The sequence below is a fragment of the Lonchura striata genome, chromosome Z (assembly GCF_046129695.1).
Source record: "Lonchura striata isolate bLonStr1 chromosome Z, bLonStr1.mat, whole genome shotgun sequence".
In the NCBI taxonomy this organism is placed as follows: Eukaryota; Metazoa; Chordata; class Aves; order Passeriformes; family Estrildidae; genus Lonchura; species Lonchura striata.
This window is the reverse complement of record NC_134642.1, coordinates 71,595,910-71,614,144: the sequence shown is the minus strand read 5'-3', so window position 1 is coordinate 71,614,144 and position 18,235 is coordinate 71,595,910. Positions and strand designations below refer to the sequence as shown.

The following is an 18,235-nucleotide window of genomic DNA, read 5'->3' as shown; positions in this document are numbered from 1 at the left end:
TTTCCCCCCGTGCCATTGTGTCCCTCCGTGCCAGCTGCCCCTCACGCTGGGTCAGGATGAGAGACCTGGCCTGGCTGTCCCCCGTTTCCTGGCGGTCACTTGGTGCTGAGGAGTAAAGGAGGGTCGAAAGGGCACGTCTTCCTTACACTTCCCTCTCTTGAACCTCTGGGGCACCAAAGCGCCCTGCTCAAGGGGGCCTGAGGGCCTGCACTGGGCTTTCCATGCTACCGTGTCATTCCTCCTTCTCTAAAGCCCTACAATTCGCTGGTTGATGTGAGCGGACTTGGAAATGGGGAAAATGAGATGCTTTCCAATGGAGGCAATCCTTCTGGGTAACTACTGCAGTGTTTCAGCAAGAGAATTTGAAGATAGTGCTGGGCCTTGCATCAATTGCATTGATATTGAAACGCCACGCTCAGCTTCTGAAGTGTGAGGAGCCCAGGGTAAAGCTCCTTGAAAGACTGGACTGTGCTGTCCACCAGCAGAGGACTTGTGGGTGCTGAGTCACCAGGAAAGCAAGTCTGGGATCCTTGTTCTACAGGTGAACCGAGTTGATTTCCAGAGGAGTTGCGTGCACTTTTCCGCCGTCTCACGCACTAATTTCTTTCTGCTTTCAAGCTGGCTCCTGGGTCTAGCTGAAGATTTTAACAGAGAGGGGAATGACTACAACTCATTTTCATTGGGATGTGGCTGTGCAAGTGTCCGCCACGAAACTTACAGGGAGCATGGAGCCTGGGCAAACATCTGTGAGACTGCGGCTTTGGCCTGTTCCAAAGGGCCCTTCCTTGGGCTCGACATCTGCAGGGCGTTGCAGAGCAGTGGGCTGCAGGCTGCTGCCAGAGCTCCAACACAACTGTGGCAGCCCAGGAACCACTGCAAAGCTCCTGTGGTTGTTCTGAGGCTTTCAGTGGCCAGAGAAAGAGCAAGCAGGACAAGAGGAGCTTTGTGTCAAGAGCTAAGGCAGCATCTCCCTGCCACAAAAGGGAGGCCGTGCAGCAAACGGAGTGGGAGCAAAAATCAGCATGCACCACTGTGCTCAAGAAGCATCTGCACGCTGCAATACTCCTGGAAATTTATTTTCTTTGCTTCTTTTTCCCCCTACATGTCATGGAAGAAGTTGGCTTTTCAGAACCAACTAAGATGCCAGGGAGAAGAAGCACACTTGCTTTCTGTTCTCGCGTGCAGGCTGGGCCGCCGTGTCTTCTGAGTTGCCCTGGGACGCCTTGAGCTCTGGCTTATGGAATGGAAGGACACGTTCTGCTGCTTCACGACTGAGCAGAACTTCCCAGGCTTTTCTTTTGCGTCAGCTATACAGAAGGTTCGGTTGCTGGGCACAACAAACCCAGAGCAGCTGCTATTGTGAGGTCAAGGGAGCGATGCCATGTCACAGTGCCGCGTCACAGCACAGCGATGTCCCGGTGAGCCCGAGGCCTGGTTGTCCAGAGCAGCTTTTCGGCTCGCTCCCTGCAGGAGGATCCTTGTGACCAAGGAGTTCTCAGCAGACGGCCTGCACCCCGAGAGGAGTCTTGCTTTACCCCTTGGGTGGCATTCAGTGTGCGAAGCAGCAGAGCACGGCCAAGATGTTCGGGCAGGTCTGTGCCGCGGTTTGCACCATCTTTACCGTTGCTTATTCTGGATACTACCTGACCCACCTGACTCGTAAGTAAAGGTTTATCCTGGGGCTGGCGTCCCCTGGCTTTTGCTTCGCTCTGCTCTATACGCCGCGGTAGTGACCGAGTTGATCAGGGAACAAAACTGCCGTTAGGATGCACCAGTTTGGTAAATCTCCTGCCAGCAGCATCAGCTAAGAAGGGGGTATCTGTACTGGGTGGTAGGTGCAGAGCGTTTGCAATGTAATTTGCAGCCTGCGGCGCTTGCCTTCCCTCCCCGGGACAGCGCGTGGCAGTGGAGTGTGTCATTTCCTCAGCTTGCTGCTTCAACCAAGACAACCTGGAAATTGTAGACTCTGAGGGGAGATGCTCAGAAGTACTTCTCAAAACCCTGTGGCTCTCTCCAGGAGTGAAGGAAAGCACCTTTTGCTCCAAATGCTGCCATTTAGAGGCCTTGGCTGTGTGCCTTGACCCTTTCTAGGCTGCGCCAAGGTAGCCATTCCCCTGGTGATGCAGCACAAACTCCAGTCCAGTTAGGGTTTGCTGCTGAAGGCAGGAGCTGTTCTGGGGCCGCTGCAGCGGAGAGCTGCCACAGCAAAGGGGTCCTTTATGGAAGCTTTGCTGTTGTATTGTCTTCCAGCAATTGATGGGAATGGCTTGTGCATGCAATTAAAAAACGATCTATAAAATACTGGGAAGAGAAGAGGAAAAACTGCTTGAGCTGTTGCATTTCCTTGGCCGTGTTTCTGTTTCTTTCCTGGCAAAAGAGGCCCAAATGTAGACAGCGCCTACTCTAGTGTCCTTGTTTGTTCTCTTGCTTGCTGTGGGAAAGGGCTGTTGCTCCTGGAGGCATGTTGGGAAAGGGAAATGCTCTCCGTTGGGAATGACTTGTGCTGTGGGAGCCCCCAGCAAAAGGCACTTTTCTAAGGGCCTCTGGTTCCTTTTCCCTTGCTCCCTGCAGGTCACCTCACACGTGGATGGAGAAAAGCCTGTGCTTTGGTGAGTGGCAAAGGAACCCCTGATGTTGCTGGCGTGTAAGAACTGTGCAGCAAGCTGTGAGCTTGGCCTGTTGCAGTAGAGTGTAGAGTGCCAGCGTGGGAGGCTGAAGGAAAGGCCAGCTGCCTGGTGGCAGCAGCAGTAGCAAAGGGAGCACTGGCTCCTTCCTTATTTTCCCATCAAGAGCCTTTCAGGAGGTGAAAAGCAAATGTGACAGCTCCAAGGTGTCTTGCTGCTTCCAGCCAGCATGGAAGATCAAATGCACAGCAAGAGGCAGTAGCACCTCATTCAGCCATCTTCCGAGGGCTTTCATGACTCAGAATGCCACTTGTATCCAAGTCTATGATTTGCCCTTATTCTGGGTGCTTTCCCAGCGCAGTAGAAAGCAGCTGCTGCAAGGGTTGGCTGTTCCCAGTCTCTCTCACTTCTGCCTGTCTGCAGGGCTCAGCCGCAGGGTCAGCGCCTCGTCTGGCTGGCACTCTTACTGAGGGAGAGGCTGAAGAGGAGCAAAACAGCAGCAAGCCTCCAGCTGCTGTCCCTCCACAGGCTGAACTTGCAGAGCCAGTAAGTGGCATCTGAGGCTGGCACTGCCTTGGGTGCAGGGCCAAGCTTCAAGCCAGGCCTTCAACCCCAGCCCTTGTTGCTTGCGGCTGAAGATGCTGGGGGCTGTGTGCCTGCCATGACCTAGTGCTGCTTCAGCCAAGCCAGGGAGCGCTGGCCAATGGGTCCTGAACTTTGACACTTGAGCATCACTTTGCTGGGATGCTGAGAGGACTCGAGAATGCCTCTTGGCATCAGACAAGAGGCAGCATTCAATTATTCCCAGCGTAGAAATGAGCCCCTTGTGCCCCCTGGCGATGCGGGCTGCCTGTGCCCAGCGGACAGAGCGGTCCAAAGACTCAGCTGACAGCCTTGCAGGATATTTGGGAAACACTGGCCTCTGGAAGGGACAAGCCACACTCCATGGACTACTTAGGTTCAGGCATAATGTAGACTGTGCTTCACTTGCACATGGTCAGAGCAGGGTTTGGTGAGGAGAATCCTAGAGGGCTCTGCATTGTATAGGGCAGGTGGGGCTCAGCAGGGCTGGAATGCATCCCCGAAGGGCCGCCCCCTAATGCCTGAAATACAGAGGGGAAATGAGTGAAAGGGATCAGAGAAGGGACACGCTCTGGGCTTCTGCTCAGACAGTTGCATGCCAACTCCAGGGTGATTTCATCGCCCAGGAAAACACAGGAGGAGGAAGAACCGCAACAAGGCTCTGGAGCCCTGCTCTGATCTCTGTGCGGATCTTTGCAAGCCCATCAATGGCTAGTTCCACTCGTTGTGCAGAAAGGCCAGCACGATGGAGCATGGAAGTGGCCATGAGGGGCTGTATCGAAGTAGCCTGAGTGGTTTTCCCATTGCCTTTGGGAAGGGGACGTCCAAAAGCCCCCAGCTGAGGAGGCCTGGCGGTGGCCGACAGCATCTTCCGAAGGCCTTGCTTTTGCCGTGTGCTCTCCGGGGCGTCTGTGCCAGCCGCCCTTCTGACGGGCAATCCTTTCTGGTCCCAGCTCAAGACAGGCTCTGCCATTCAACGTGCCGCTGGACCGGCATCGCCTGCAGCAGCCGGCTGTCCCCCAGCTGCCGGCACTTCATCCAGCAGCCCAGCCCAGCAGCCCGAGATGAGAGAGGAGCAGGGCCTGAAGACACTGAGTACGTCTGCCGTGTTTCTTGTCTGCCAGAGCAGTGCGTTGTCTGCGTGTCTCGGTGCAGGCTGCGCCACAAGTTCCTCCTCGGTCTCAGAGGCGCTGAGGCCTCTCTGCAGAAGCTGTTGTTGTGCTTTGAGGCAGCGAGGGAGCGCTCGGGGTGTTCCTGCTGCCTCTGGGGGCAGCTGGGCCTGGCTTGGCTCTGCCTGGGCTGCCTTTCGTGGCACGTCGCGAGTGACTGGGCCCCAGGGAGCTCTCAAGCTCCTGACAGTGGGCATGCATTTTGGATTGTGCGGGCAGCAAGGCCTCCGGTTGAAAGGGATCTCCTGGCACTGCTTTTATCTTTCTCAGGGAGCATTGTGAGTCTGGGCGAGCCAATGAAGAAATACAGGGCATTTGAAGAACTTGGACGAGGGTAAGTGTGACGTCTGCTCCGTAGAACAAACCATGGGCCGGGTCTTCAGCTTGTGCAATATCCAGCGTGAAGTCAGGCGAGCTCCAAACACGGTCAGCCTCGGGCTTTGCCTCCTGCCACCTCTCAGGACGGCTCAGTCAGAGCAGTCAGGAAGCATCAGCAAAGACAACTTGATGCAAGCGACGCCTTGCTTGCAGCAGTGAGGAGCAGGACCTGGAAGATCTCCTGGCCCTGTGTCTGTATGGCCTCCAAGGGCACCTTGCCACTCAAGAGCTGCCTGAGGACAGTTCTTAAAGGCAGTGTTTTCCAAGTTAGTCTTCTCCAGATGTAAACCCACTTGCACACCTGTGCGCAAAGCCACAGAGAGATGGAGCCCCCCTTCCACTGGAATGGAACCAAGTGGGCGTGTGCCTTGGAGATTTGCAGGGGTCCTTGGTCTCCATGTGGGAGCTCCGTGTTCCCTGTCCGGCATGGCAGAGGGCTGGTGGGCTGCCGTGCTGCCGGCTGAAGAGACGCCGCAGCCAGGCGTTTTCTAAGGAGTCCAGGCAGCCTAGGGAGATCTCCTGCCTAGGCTTGCTTTCACTGCCAGGGCTATAAAGGGCTTTTTCTGCTGCCCTTTTCTTTCTAGGGGCTTTGGAGCTGTTTATAAAGCCCTCGACACCAGCACAGGACAACAGGTAAAGTGTCCATATCCGCGGCAGTTTCTCCCTAAGCTCTGCTGTCTGGCAACAGGGCAGTTTGGCACAGCTCGCTGTGTCATGGCACGAGCGCTCGCTCCGTGTTCCTTGAGGTCTCGTGCAGGGAGCGACTTCTCAAGTTAATGGTTGCCAATGTCTCTTTAGGTGGCCATCAAGATAATGTCTCTTCAGGAGAAGATGTCTGAGGAGCTGGCTGTCAATGAAATCCTGGTGATGAGGGACAGCAGGAATCCCAATATTGTCAGCTACTTAGACAGGTTGGGGTATTCTCACGTCTATGTAGCTTTAGACATCTGCATGTGCACGGGAGGAGTTTGCAGCTGGCGTTCAGTAATCTCTTCTGGCATGTGTAGCTTAGAGAGCAGTTGCAAAAGCCTGGGTCAGGCCCTCGGGTGCCTGAGCTGTGCCCATTCCTCTCTCTCCATGCCGTGGTTTCCTTCTTTCAGCTACCTGGTGGATGCGGAGCTCTGGCTGGTGATGGAGTTCATGGACGGCGGCACGTTGTTCGATGTGCTCAGGGCAGTGTACCTGGAGGAAGGAGAGATAGGCGCCGTCTGTCGGGAGGTGAGGCGTCCCGCTTGTGCTTCCCCTGGCCTGCCCAGGATGGTTCTTGTCAGCTGGTGGTTAAGGAGAGCAGAGATTTCTTGGCCCCGGCTTTCTTTTGGCGCTGCTCTCACAACACAGAGCAGAAGAAAGAGCATTAATCTGAAGGGAACTGCCTGCTGGAGTCCCCGCATGCCTTAGGCTCTGTTCTTGCACTCTTCCATGCTGTCCGTCCTCTGGCGCTCGTGCACACTCACTTGTTTCATTTCCTGGTTTGCTCCTCTCAGCTTTGCCTCTGAATGTTTGTCTGGAGCCTGTCCGTCTGTCCGACATTCCTTGATGTTCTAAGCCCGCATGCGGGTGGCTGAATTTCAAGCCGAGGGCGAAGGGGATGTCCTCAGCTTCAAAGCACGGCATTGCAGCCCAGATGGCGAGGGATTCTGAAACAGGTCTAATGTGCTGCTTCCTCCTCTGCTGCCACAGGGCTTCCAATGTAATCGTTGCCATGCTGCTTGCCAGCCAAAGGTCACGTGCTTGGTACCAATGGCAGGATGGACTCGTGTGAGCTCAGATGCCTTCGCTTTGAAATATGCAAAGCACTTCTAAGAGTGTTGAAGCAGCAAGCTCTTGCTCTTGACAGCGCCGTGCTAGTGCTCCCTCCTTCACAATTCCCTGAGAAAGCTGTCAACCTCTTGGAGCCCTTTCCTTTCTTCTGGGATCAAATCAGATGCTGAATGTTAACTTTCCTTCCCTCCTTTCTCTCTCAGTGCCTGCAAGGACTGCATTTCCTTCATTCCCGCCAAGTCATCCACAGGGACATCAAGAGCGGCAACGTTCTCGTGGGCATGGACGGATCTGTCAAGCTGGGTGGGTATCGCCCCTGCTCAGGGGCAGCGTTCCCCGCGTGTGCTGTGGGGCTGCTTTTTGGTGACTGCCACTTCCCCAGAAGCGCTGCTCAGCCAGCGCGTGAATCGTGAGGGTGTTTCTGAAATGGCCAATGCCCTATTTCCCTGGCTCCAGCCACGGGGAAGGCAAGCTCAGCTGCCTTTTCAGCTAGACTGGGCATGGCCTTGGCAGGCTTGGAGTGGGCCATCCTTTAGGCCGGTTTGGCAGCGGTGGCTGGCTTTGACAGGCTTTGTTTTTCTCCTCAGCTGACTTTGGCCTCTGCGCTCAGCTCAGCCCTGAGCGCAGCAAGCGCAGCTCCAGAGTGGGCACTCCCAGCTGGATGGCCCCGGAAGTGGTGAGAGGAGAAGCCTACGGCCCCAAAGTGGACATCTGGTCCCTGGGGATCATGGGGCTGGAAATGGTGGAAGGGGAAGCTCCTTACGAGAGGATGGCCCGTGTCAGGGTAAGGTGCAGCTTAGAAAAGGGGCTCTGTGTGGAGAGAGCTGTTGTGGCTAGGAAAGGAGCAGCTAGAGTGTCCTCTTCCATCCACGTGTTGTAGGTTTTTGAACTGATAGAAATGAACGGGCCCCCGAAACTGCAGAACCCCAGGCACCACTCGGCTCTCCTGCGTGACTTTCTGCGCTGCTGCCTGCAGGCAGACGAGGACAGGCGCTGGTCTGCCCAGGAACTCCTGCAGGTGAGAAAAAGCAAAGGGGCAAAAAGCCCTGCGAGCTGAGGACACCTGCATCCAGGGATCAAGAGGAGTGTGGGCTGCGTGGGTGAGGCAGCTTCCAGGAGAGGAAGGCCCATGGGGAATGTGCTGCCCTTCGTCCTCTTGGTGTGTCTTTTGGGCAGCCAAGGAGTCCTGCTTGGGCCCGTGAGGATGTGCTCATGGAAAGTAACAGGGGTTCCCTTCTTTTTGGTTTTTCTTCCGGGCAGCACCCGTTTGTGACCTCAGGCGAGCCAGCCTCCAGCCTGGCTGCTCTGGTCACCTCAGCCAAGCAAGTGCTGGAAGACTGGAGAGGAGACGCTTGCGCCTGAGGAGGCCCTTGTGCCGTGCCAGCTCCGAGCAGGGGCAAGGGGATGTGTTGTGTTTGGGCAGAGATTCAGCCATCCCCTGACTTTTTAATAAGGGCCTGTGCTGTAGATAGGGAATGTAATGGTTTTGGAATTTTCTTAGTTAAGCTGGGTTCAATTTAAACCGTTGTTGGTTTTTTTTTTTCCTGAAAAGATTAACTTTTAAAAATTTAGGAAATTGAGGGAGTGACTTCAAAGGACTATAGAATCTAGATAGCTTAGATAGTAGAGGATAGTTTAGCTTAGAATGTGTTAATTTAGGTAAGTTCTGAGCTATCTTTTAAGTAGAAAAGAATGAATTGTCATAATCAGAATTAAGCTGTGAGAGGAACAGCTGTGATGCAGCAGAAGTGCACTGTGCAGGCGCTACAAGCTGTCAGCCTGATCAGGCCAGCTGCATGGCAGAGTGATAAAGATGCAGAAGTAGTGAGGGGACACTTTGTTTCAGCCAGAGTGGCAATAAAACTCTGACAGAGGCCGAGCGTTGGAAGACTCCCTTCCTTGCCATGCTCTAGCTAAGCTGGACAGTCCCTTGCAGAGGCCCAGAGATCACACTGAGGTAAGCAGCTTTGCTTACCGCAAGTGGGGAAAGCAAGTGCAGGAAAACTGGTGTGCAGACGCCTGCGCCTGAGGAGGCCCTCGTGCCCTGCCAGCTCAGGGGAGGGAAATGGGGATGGATCGTGCATAGGCAGAGCTTCAGCCATCCCCTGAGTTTTATGAGGAGCTCTGCTGTAGATAGGAAATGTAATGTTTTGAGGTTTTCTGAGCTTAGCTGTCTTTAGTTAGGACTAGAGACCATAGAAAGCTTCATTCATGAGGCATTGTTTAGAAAAGAGTAGAGTAGTGTTGATGTAGGGAAGCTCAGAATTATCCCTTAAGGAGAAATGAATGAATTGTCATCAGAAGAATTGAGCTATCCAAGAAGAATGTGGGATTGAGCAGATCTGGAGCAGGCATGTCCCACGAGTTGTCTGCCTGAACTGGCCACCTGGAGGACAGATTGAGGAAGATGAAGATGGTGAAGTAACCAGGAGATGCTCTGTTCCAGCTCTTGCTTTCAGCACGACTGGCAATAAAACCTCTAAACCCCCCAGAGCCCTGGAGTGTTCCCTTGCGTGTCACGCTGTGCCTAAGCTGGTCAGTGCCTTCCAAGCTGTGCGCTGCGGACGGGCTCTCCCATTCACGGCTTTGCGCTGCTTCCGAGCGCCCCAAGGCTCTCCCCCTTGCCAGAGTGGCCCTGGCCTGCCCCACACACCTTCCCCGACAGCTGCCCCACACTGCCCCACCTGCCTGGCAGAGATGTTTCCCCCCGTGCCATTGTGTCCCTCCGTGCCAGCTGCCCCTCACGCTGGGTCAGGATGAGAGACCTGGCCTGGCTGTCCCCCGTTTCCTGGCGGTCACTTGGTGCTGAGGAGTAAAGGAGGGTCGAAAGGGCACGTCTTCCTTACACTTCCCTCTCTTGAACCTCTGGGGCACCAAAGCGCCCTGCTCAAGGGGGCCTGAGGGCCTGCACTGGGCTTTCCATGCTACCGTGTCATTCCTCCTTCTCTAAAGCCCTACAATTCGCTGGTTGATGTGAGCGGACTTGGAAATGGGGAAAATGAGATGCTTTCCAATGGAGGCAATCCTTCTGGGTAACTACTGCAGTGTTTCAGCAAGAGAATTTGAAGATAGTGCTGGGCCTTGCATCAATTGCATTGATATTGAAACGCCACGCTCAGCTTCTGAAGTGTGAGGAGCCCAGGGTAAAGCTCCTTGAAAGACTGGACTGTGCTGTCCACCAGCAGAGGACTTGTGGGTGCTGAGTCACCAGGAAAGCAAGTCTGGGATCCTTGTTCTACAGGTGAACCGAGTTGATTTCCAGAGGAGTTGCGTGCACTTTTCCGCCGTCTCACGCACTAATTTCTTTCTGCTTTCAAGCTGGCTCCTGGGTCTAGCTGAAGATTTTAACAGAGAGGGGAATGACTACAACTCATTTTCATTGGGATGTGGCTGTGCAAGTGTCCGCCACGAAACTTACAGGGAGCATGGAGCCTGGGCAAACATCTGTGAGACTGCGGCTTTGGCCTGTTCCAAAGGGCCCTTCCTTGGGCTCGACATCTGCAGGGCGTTGCAGAGCAGTGGGCTGCAGGCTGCTGCCAGAGCTCCAACACAACTGTGGCAGCCCAGGAACCACTGCAAAGCTCCTGTGGTTGTTCTGAGGCTTTCAGTGGCCAGAGAAAGAGCAAGCAGGACAAGAGGAGCTTTGTGTCAAGAGCTAAGGCAGCATCTCCCTGCCACAAAAGGGAGGCCGTGCAGCAAACGGAGTGGGAGCAAAAATCAGCATGCACCACTGTGCTCAAGAAGCATCTGCACGCTGCAATACTCCTGGAAATTTATTTTCTTTGCTTCTTTTTCCCCCTACATGTCATGGAAGAAGTTGGCTTTTCAGAACCAACTAAGATGCCAGGGAGAAGAAGCACACTTGCTTTCTGTTCTCGCGTGCAGGCTGGGCCGCCGTGTCTTCTGAGTTGCCCTGGGACGCCTTGAGCTCTGGCTTATGGAATGGAAGGACACGTTCTGCTGCTTCACGACTGAGCAGAACTTCCCAGGCTTTTCTTTTGCGTCAGCTATACAGAAGGTTCGGTTGCTGGGCACAACAAACCCAGAGCAGCTGCTATTGTGAGGTCAAGGGAGCGATGCCATGTCACAGTGCCGCGTCACAGCACAGCGATGTCCCGGTGAGCCCGAGGCCTGGTTGTCCAGAGCAGCTTTTCGGCTCGCTCCCTGCAGGAGGATCCTTGTGACCAAGGAGTTCTCAGCAGACGGCCTGCACCCCGAGAGGAGTCTTGCTTTACCCCTTGGGTGGCATTCAGTGTGCGAAGCAGCAGAGCACGGCCAAGATGTTCGGGCAGGTCTGTGCCGCGGTTTGCACCATCTTTACCGTTGCTTATTCTGGATACTACCTGACCCACCTGACTCGTAAGTAAAGGTTTATCCTGGGGCTGGCGTCCCCTGGCTTTTGCTTCGCTCTGCTCTATACGCCGCGGTAGTGACCGAGTTGATCAGGGAACAAAACTGCCGTTAGGATGCACCAGTTTGGTAAATCTCCTGCCAGCAGCATCAGCTAAGAAGGGGGTATCTGTACTGGGTGGTAGGTGCAGAGCGTTTGCAATGTAATTTGCAGCCTGCGGCGCTTGCCTTCCCTCCCCGGGACAGCGCGTGGCAGTGGAGTGTGTCATTTCCTCAGCTTGCTGCTTCAACCAAGACAACCTGGAAATTGTAGACTCTGAGGGGAGATGCTCAGAAGTACTTCTCAAAACCCTGTGGCTCTCTCCAGGAGTGAAGGAAAGCACCTTTTGCTCCAAATGCTGCCATTTAGAGGCCTTGGCTGTGTGCCTTGACCCTTTCTAGGCTGCGCCAAGGTAGCCATTCCCCTGGTGATGCAGCACAAACTCCAGTCCAGTTAGGGTTTGCTGCTGAAGGCAGGAGCTGTTCTGGGGCCGCTGCAGCGGAGAGCTGCCACAGCAAAGGGGTCCTTTATGGAAGCTTTGCTGTTGTATTGTCTTCCAGCAATTGATGGGAATGGCTTGTGCATGCAATTAAAAAACGATCTATAAAATACTGGGAAGAGAAGAGGAAAAACTGCTTGAGCTGTTGCATTTCCTTGGCCGTGTTTCTGTTTCTTTCCTGGCAAAAGAGGCCCAAATGTAGACAGCGCCTACTCTAGTGTCCTTGTTTGTTCTCTTGCTTGCTGTGGGAAAGGGCTGTTGCTCCTGGAGGCATGTTGGGAAAGGGAAATGCTCTCCGTTGGGAATGACTTGTGCTGTGGGAGCCCCCAGCAAAAGGCACTTTTCTAAGGGCCTCTGGTTCCTTTTCCCTTGCTCCCTGCAGGTCACCTCACACGTGGATGGAGAAAAGCCTGTGCTTTGGTGAGTGGCAAAGGAACCCCTGATGTTGCTGGCGTGTAAGAACTGTGCAGCAAGCTGTGAGCTTGGCCTGTTGCAGTAGAGTGTAGAGTGCCAGCGTGGGAGGCTGAAGGAAAGGCCAGCTGCCTGGTGGCAGCAGCAGTAGCAAAGGGAGCACTGGCTCCTTCCTTATTTTCCCATCAAGAGCCTTTCAGGAGGTGAAAAGCAAATGTGACAGCTCCAAGGTGTCTTGCTGCTTCCAGCCAGCATGGAAGATCAAATGCACAGCAAGAGGCAGTAGCACCTCATTCAGCCATCTTCCGAGGGCTTTCATGACTCAGAATGCCACTTGTATCCAAGTCTATGATTTGCCCTTATTCTGGGTGCTTTCCCAGCGCAGTAGAAAGCAGCTGCTGCAAGGGTTGGCTGTTCCCAGTCTCTCTCACTTCTGCCTGTCTGCAGGGCTCAGCCGCAGGGTCAGCGCCTCGTCTGGCTGGCACTCTTACTGAGGGAGAGGCTGAAGAGGAGCAAAACAGCAGCAAGCCTCCAGCTGCTGTCCCTCCACAGGCTGAACTTGCAGAGCCAGTAAGTGGCATCTGAGGCTGGCACTGCCTTGGGTGCAGGGCCAAGCTTCAAGCCAGGCCTTCAACCCCAGCCCTTGTTGCTTGCGGCTGAAGATGCTGGGGGCTGTGTGCCTGCCATGACCTAGTGCTGCTTCAGCCAAGCCAGGGAGCGCTGGCCAATGGGTCCTGAACTTTGACACTTGAGCATCACTTTGCTGGGATGCTGAGAGGACTCGAGAATGCCTCTTGGCATCAGACAAGAGGCAGCATTCAATTATTCCCAGCGTAGAAATGAGCCCCTTGTGCCCCCTGGCGATGCGGGCTGCCTGTGCCCAGCGGACAGAGCGGTCCAAAGACTCAGCTGACAGCCTTGCAGGATATTTGGGAAACACTGGCCTCTGGAAGGGACAAGCCACACTCCATGGACTACTTAGGTTCAGGCATAATGTAGACTGTGCTTCACTTGCACATGGTCAGAGCAGGGTTTGGTGAGGAGAATCCTAGAGGGCTCTGCATTGTATAGGGCAGGTGGGGCTCAGCAGGGCTGGAATGCATCCCCGAAGGGCCGCCCCCTAATGCCTGAAATACAGAGGGGAAATGAGTGAAAGGGATCAGAGAAGGGACACGCTCTGGGCTTCTGCTCAGACAGTTGCATGCCAACTCCAGGGTGATTTCATCGCCCAGGAAAACACAGGAGGAGGAAGAACCGCAACAAGGCTCTGGAGCCCTGCTCTGATCTCTGTGCGGATCTTTGCAAGCCCATCAATGGCTAGTTCCACTCGTTGTGCAGAAAGGCCAGCACGATGGAGCATGGAAGTGGCCATGAGGGGCTGTATCGAAGTAGCCTGAGTGGTTTTCCCATTGCCTTTGGGAAGGGGACGTCCAAAAGCCCCCAGCTGAGGAGGCCTGGCGGTGGCCGACAGCATTTTCCGAAGGCCTTGCTTTTGCCGTGTGCTCTCCGGGGCGTCTGTGCCAGCCGCCCTTCTGACGGGCAATCCTTTCTGGTCCCAGCTCAAGACAGGCTCTGCCATTCAACGTGCCGCTGGACCGGCATCGCCTGCAGCAGCCGGCTGTCCCCCAGCTGCCGGCACTTCATCCAGGAGCCCAGCCCAGCAGCCCGAGATGAGAGAGGAGCAGGGCCTGAAGACACTGAGTACGTCTGCCGTGTTTCTTGTCTGCCAGAGCAGTGCGTTGTCTGCGTGTCTCGGTGCAGGCTGCGCCACAAGTTCCTCCTCGGTCTCAGAGGCGCTGAGGCCTCTCTGCAGAAGCTGTTGTTGTGCTTTGAGGCAGCGAGGGAGCGCTCGGGGTGTTCCTGCTGCCTCTGGGGGCAGCTGGGCCTGGCTTGGCTCTGCCTGGGCTGCCTTTCGTGGCACGTCGCGAGTGACTGGGCCCCAGGGAGCTCTCAAGCTCCTGACAGTGGGCATGCATTTTGGATTGTGCGGGCAGCAAGGCCTCCGGTTGAAAGGGAGCTCCTGGCACTGCTTTTATCTTTCTCAGGGAGCATTGTGAGTCTGGGTGAGCCAGTGAAGAAATACAGGGCATTTGAAGAACTTGGACGAGGGTAAGTGTGACGTCTGCTCCGTAGAACAAACCATGGGCCGGGTCTTCAGCTTGTGCAATATCCAGCGTGAAGTCAGGCGAGCTCCAAACACGGTCAGCCTCGGGCTTTGCCTCCTGCCACCTCTCAGGACGGCTCAGTCAGAGCAGTCAGGAAGCATCAGCAAAGACAACTTGATGCAAGCGACGCCTTGCTTGCAGCAGTGAGGAGCAGGACCTGGAAGATCTCCTGGCCCTGTGTCTGTATGGCCTCCAAGGGCACCTTGCCACTCAAGAGCTGCCTGAGGACAGTTCTTAAAGGCAGTGTTTTCCAAGTTAGTCTTCTCCAGATGTAAACCCACTTGCACACCTGTGCGCAAAGCCACAGAGAGATGGAGCCCCCCTTCCACTGGAATGGAACCAAGTGGGCGTGTGCCTTGGAGATTTGCAGGGGTCCTTGGTCTCCATGTGGGAGCTCCGTGTTCCCTGTCCGGCATGGCAGAGGGCTGGTGGGCTGCCGTGCTGCCGGCTGAAGAGACGCCGCAGCCAGGCGTTTTCTAAGGAGTCCAGGCAGCCTAGGGAGATCTCCTGCCTAGGCTTGCTTTCACTGCCAGGGCTATAAAGGGCTTTTTCTGCTGCCCTTTTCTTTCTAGGGGCTTTGGAGCTGTTTATAAAGCCCTCGACACCAGCACAGGACAACAGGTAAAGTGTCCATACCCACGGCAGTTTCTCCCTAAGCTCTGCTGTCTGGCAACAGGGCAGTTTGGCACAGCTCGCTGTGTCATGGCACGAGCGCTCGCTCCGTGTTCCTTGAGGTCTCGTGCAGGGAGCGACTTCTCAAGTTAATGGTTGCCAATGTCTCTTTAGGTGGCCATCAAGATAATGTCTCTTCAGGAGAAGATGTCTGAGGAGCTGGCTGTCAATGAAATCCTGGTGATGAGGGACAGCAGGAATCCCAATATTGTCAGCTACTTAGACAGGTTGGGGTATTCTCACGTCTATGTAGCTTTAGACATCTGCATGTGCACGGGAGGAGTTTGCAGCTGGCTTTCAGTAATCTCTTCTGGCATGTGTAGCTTGGAGAGCAGTTGCAAAAGCCTGGGTCAGGCCCTCGGGTGCCTGAGCCGTGCCCATTCCTCTCTCTCCATGCCGTGGTTTCCTTCTTTCAGCTACCTGGTGGATGCGGAGCTCTGGCTGGTGATGGAGTTCATGGACGGCAGCACGTTGTTCGATGTGCTCCGGGCAGTGTACCTGGAGGAAGGAGAGATAGGCGCCGTCTGTCGGGAGGTGAGGCGTCCCGCTTGTGCTTCCCCTGGCCTGCCCAGGATGGTTCTTGTCAGCTGGTGGTTAAGGAGAGCAGAGATTTCTTGGCCCCGGCTTTCTTTTGGCGCTGCTCTCACAACACAGAGCAGAAGAAAGAGCATTAATCTGAAGGGAACTGCCTGCTGGAGTCCCCGCATGCCTTAGGCTCTGTTCTTGCACTCTTCCATGCTGTCCGTCCTCTGGCGCTCGTGCACACTCACTTGTTTCATTTCCTGGTTTGCTCCTCTCAGCTTTGCCTCTGAATGTTTGTCTGGAGCCTGTCCGTCTGTCCGACATTCCTTGATGTTCTAAGCCCGCATGCGGGTGGCTGAATTTCAAGCCGAGGGCGAAGGGGATGTCCTCAGCTTCAAAGCACGGCATTGCAGCCCAGATGGCGAGGGATTCTGAAACAGGTCTAATGTGCTGCTTCCTCCTCTGCTGCCACAGGGCTTCCAATGTAATCGTTGCCATGCTGCTTGCCAGCCAAAGGTCACGTGCTTGGTACCAATGGCAGGATGGACTCGTGTGAGCTCAGATGCCTTCGCTTTGAAATATGCAAAGCACTTCTAAGAGTGTTGAAGCAGCAAGCTCTTGCTCTTGACAGCGCCGTGCTAGTGCTCCCTCCTTCACAATTCCCTGAGAAAGCTGTCAACCTCTTGGAGCCCTTTCCTTTCTTCTGGGATCAAATCAGATGCTGAATGTTAACTTTCCTTCCCTCCTTTCTCTCTCAGTGCCTGCAAGGACTGCATTTCCTTCATTCCCGCCAAGTCATCCACAGGGACATCAAGAGCGGCAACGTTCTCGTGGGCATGGACGGATCTGTCAAGCTGGGTGGGTATCGCCCCTGCTCAGGGGCAGCGTTCCCCGCGTGTGCTGTGGGGCTGCTTTTTGGTGACTGCCACTTCCCCAGAAGCGCTGCTCAGCCAGCGCGTGAATCGTGAGGGTGTTTCTGAAATGGCCAATGCCCTATTTCCCTGGCTCCAGCCACGGGGAAGGCAAGCTCAGCTGCCTTTTCAGCTAGACTGGGCATGGCCTTGGCAGGCTTGGAGTGGGCCATCCTTTAGGCCGGTTTGGCAGCGGTGGCTGGCTTTGACAGGCTTTGTTTTTCTCCTCAGCTGACTTTGGCCTCTGCGCTCAGCTCAGCCCTGAGCGCAGCAAGCGCAGCTCCAGAGTGGGCACTCCCAGCTGGATGGCCCCGGAAGTGGTGAGAGGAGAAGCCTACGGCCCCAAAGTGGACATCTGGTCCCTGGGGATCATGGGGCTGGAAATGGTGGAAGGGGAAGCTCCTTACGAGAGGATGGCCCGTGTCAGGGTAAGGTGCAGCTTAGAAAGGGGGCTCTGTGTGGAGAGAGCTGTTGTGGCTAGGAAAGGAGCAGCTAGAGTGTCCTCTTCCATCCACGTGTTGTAGGTTTTTGAACTGATAGAAATGAACGGGCCCCCGAAACTGCAGAACCCCAGGCACCACTCGGCTCTCCTGCGCGACTTTCTGCGCTGCTGCCTGCAGGCAGACGAGGACAGGCGCTGGTCTGCCCAGGAACTCCTGCAGGTGAGAAAAAGCAAAGGGGCTGAGGACACCTGCATCCAGGGATCAAGAGGAGTGTGGGCTGCGTGGGTGAGGCAGCTTCCAGGAGAGGAAGGCCCATGGGGAATGTGCTGCCCTCGGTCCTCTTGGTGTGTCTTTTGGGCAGCCAAGGAGTCCTGCTTGGGCCTGTGAGGATGTGCTCATGGAAAGTAACAGGGGTTCCCTTCTTTTTGGTTTTTCTTCCGGGCAGCACCCGTTTGTGACCTCAGGCGAGCCAGCCTCCAGCCTGGCTGCTCTGGTCACCTCAGCCAAGCAAGTGCTGGAAGACTGGAGAGGAGACGCTTGCGCCTGAGGAGGCCCTTGTGCCGTGCCAGCTCCGAGCAGGGGCAAGGGGATGTGTTGTGTTTGGGCAGAGATTCAGCCATCCCCTGACTTTTTAATAAGGGCCTGTGCTGTAGATAGGGAATGTAATGGTTTTGGAATTTTCTTAGTTAAGCTGGGTTCAATTTAAACCGTTGTTGGTTTTTTTTTTTTCCTGAAAAGATTAACTTTTAAAAATTTAGGAAATTGAGGGAGTGACTTCAAAGGACTATAGAATCTAGATAGCTTAGATAGTAGAGGATAGTTTAGCTTAGAATGTGTTAATTTAGGTAAGTTCTGAGCTATCTTTTAAGTAGAAAAGAATGAATTGTCATAATCAGAATTAAGCTGTGAGAGGAACAGCTGTGATGCAGCAGAAGTGCACTGTGCAGGCGCTACAAGCTGTCAGCCTGATCAGGCCAGCTGCATGGCAGAATGATAAAGATGCAGAAGTAGTGAGGGGACACTTTGTTTCAGCCAGAGTGGCAATAATACTCTGACAGAGGCAGAGCGTTGGAAGACTCCCTTCCTTGCCATGCTCTAGCTAAGCTGGACAGTCCCTTGCAGAGGCCCAGAGATCACGCTGAGGTAAGCAGCTTTGCTTACCGCAAGTGGGGAAAGCAAGTGCAGGAAAACTGGCGTGCAGACGCCTGCGCCTGAGGAGGCCCTCGTGCCCTGCCAGCTCAGGGGAGGGAAATGGGGATGGATCGTGCATAGGCAGAGCTTCAGCCATCCCCTGAGTTTTATGAGGAGCTCTGCTGTAGATAGGAAATGTAATGTTTTGAGGTTTTCTGAGCTTAGCTGTCTTTAGTTAGGACTAGAGACCATAGAAAGCTTCATTCATGAGGCATTGTTTAGAAAAGAGTAGAGTAGTGTTGATGTAGGGAAGCTCAGAATTATCCCTTAAGGAGAAATGAATGAATTGTCATCAGAAGAATTGAGCTATCCAAGAAGAATGTGGGATTGAGCAGATCTGGAGCAGGCATGTCCCACGAGTTGTCTGCCTGAACTGGCCACCTGGAGGACAGATTGAGGAAGATGAAGATGGTGAAGTAACCAGGAGATGCTCTGTTCCAGCTCTTGCTTTCAGCACGACTGGCAATAAAACCTCTAAACCCCCCAGAGCCCTGGAGTGTTCCCTTGCGTGTCACGC

The 18,235-nt window shown here is 54.6% G+C and overlaps 2 protein-coding genes across 2 annotated transcripts; both read left to right on the top strand.

Annotated features, from left to right (window-relative positions):
• The first annotated feature begins 1,580 nt into the window (after positions 1 to 1,580).
• On the top strand, positions 1,581 to 7,876 carry LOC144248347 (serine/threonine-protein kinase PAK 3-like). Its single transcript, XM_077790435.1, has 10 exons — positions 1,581 to 1,659; positions 4,230 to 4,301; positions 4,646 to 4,709; positions 5,338 to 5,386; positions 5,552 to 5,664; positions 5,854 to 5,971; positions 6,718 to 6,817; positions 7,102 to 7,298; positions 7,395 to 7,532; positions 7,775 to 7,876. Exons 1-10 carry the CDS (start codon positions 1,581 to 1,583, stop codon positions 7,874 to 7,876), a joined length of 1,032 nt encoding a protein of 343 aa, XP_077646561.1.
• Positions 7,877 to 10,794: 2,918 nt separating this feature from the next.
• LOC144248346 (serine/threonine-protein kinase PAK 3-like) lies at positions 10,795 to 17,074 on the top strand. Its single transcript, XM_077790434.1, has 10 exons — positions 10,795 to 10,873; positions 13,444 to 13,515; positions 13,860 to 13,923; positions 14,552 to 14,600; positions 14,766 to 14,878; positions 15,068 to 15,185; positions 15,932 to 16,031; positions 16,316 to 16,512; positions 16,609 to 16,746; positions 16,973 to 17,074. Exons 1-10 carry the CDS (start codon positions 10,795 to 10,797, stop codon positions 17,072 to 17,074), a joined length of 1,032 nt encoding a protein of 343 aa, XP_077646560.1.
• Positions 17,075 to 18,235: the final 1,161 nt, after the last annotated feature.

Coding starts and splice junctions, on each gene's coding strand:
- LOC144248346 (XM_077790434.1), top strand. CDS start 10,795: ATGTTCGGGCAGGTCTGTGCCGCGGTTTGCACCATCTTTACCGTTGCT. Junction 10,874..13,443: donor CTACCTGACCCACCTGACTC/GTAAGTAAAGGT, acceptor GCTGTCCCCCAG/CTGCCGGCACTTCATCCAGG. Junction 16,747..16,972: donor CTGCCCAGGAACTCCTGCAG/GTGAGAAAAAGC, acceptor TCTTCCGGGCAG/CACCCGTTTGTGACCTCAGG.
- LOC144248347 (XM_077790435.1), top strand. CDS start 1,581: ATGTTCGGGCAGGTCTGTGCCGCGGTTTGCACCATCTTTACCGTTGCT. Junction 4,710..5,337: donor TTTGAAGAACTTGGACGAGG/GTAAGTGTGACG, acceptor TTTTCTTTCTAG/GGGCTTTGGAGCTGTTTATA. Junction 5,972..6,717: donor TAGGCGCCGTCTGTCGGGAG/GTGAGGCGTCCC, acceptor TTTCTCTCTCAG/TGCCTGCAAGGACTGCATTT.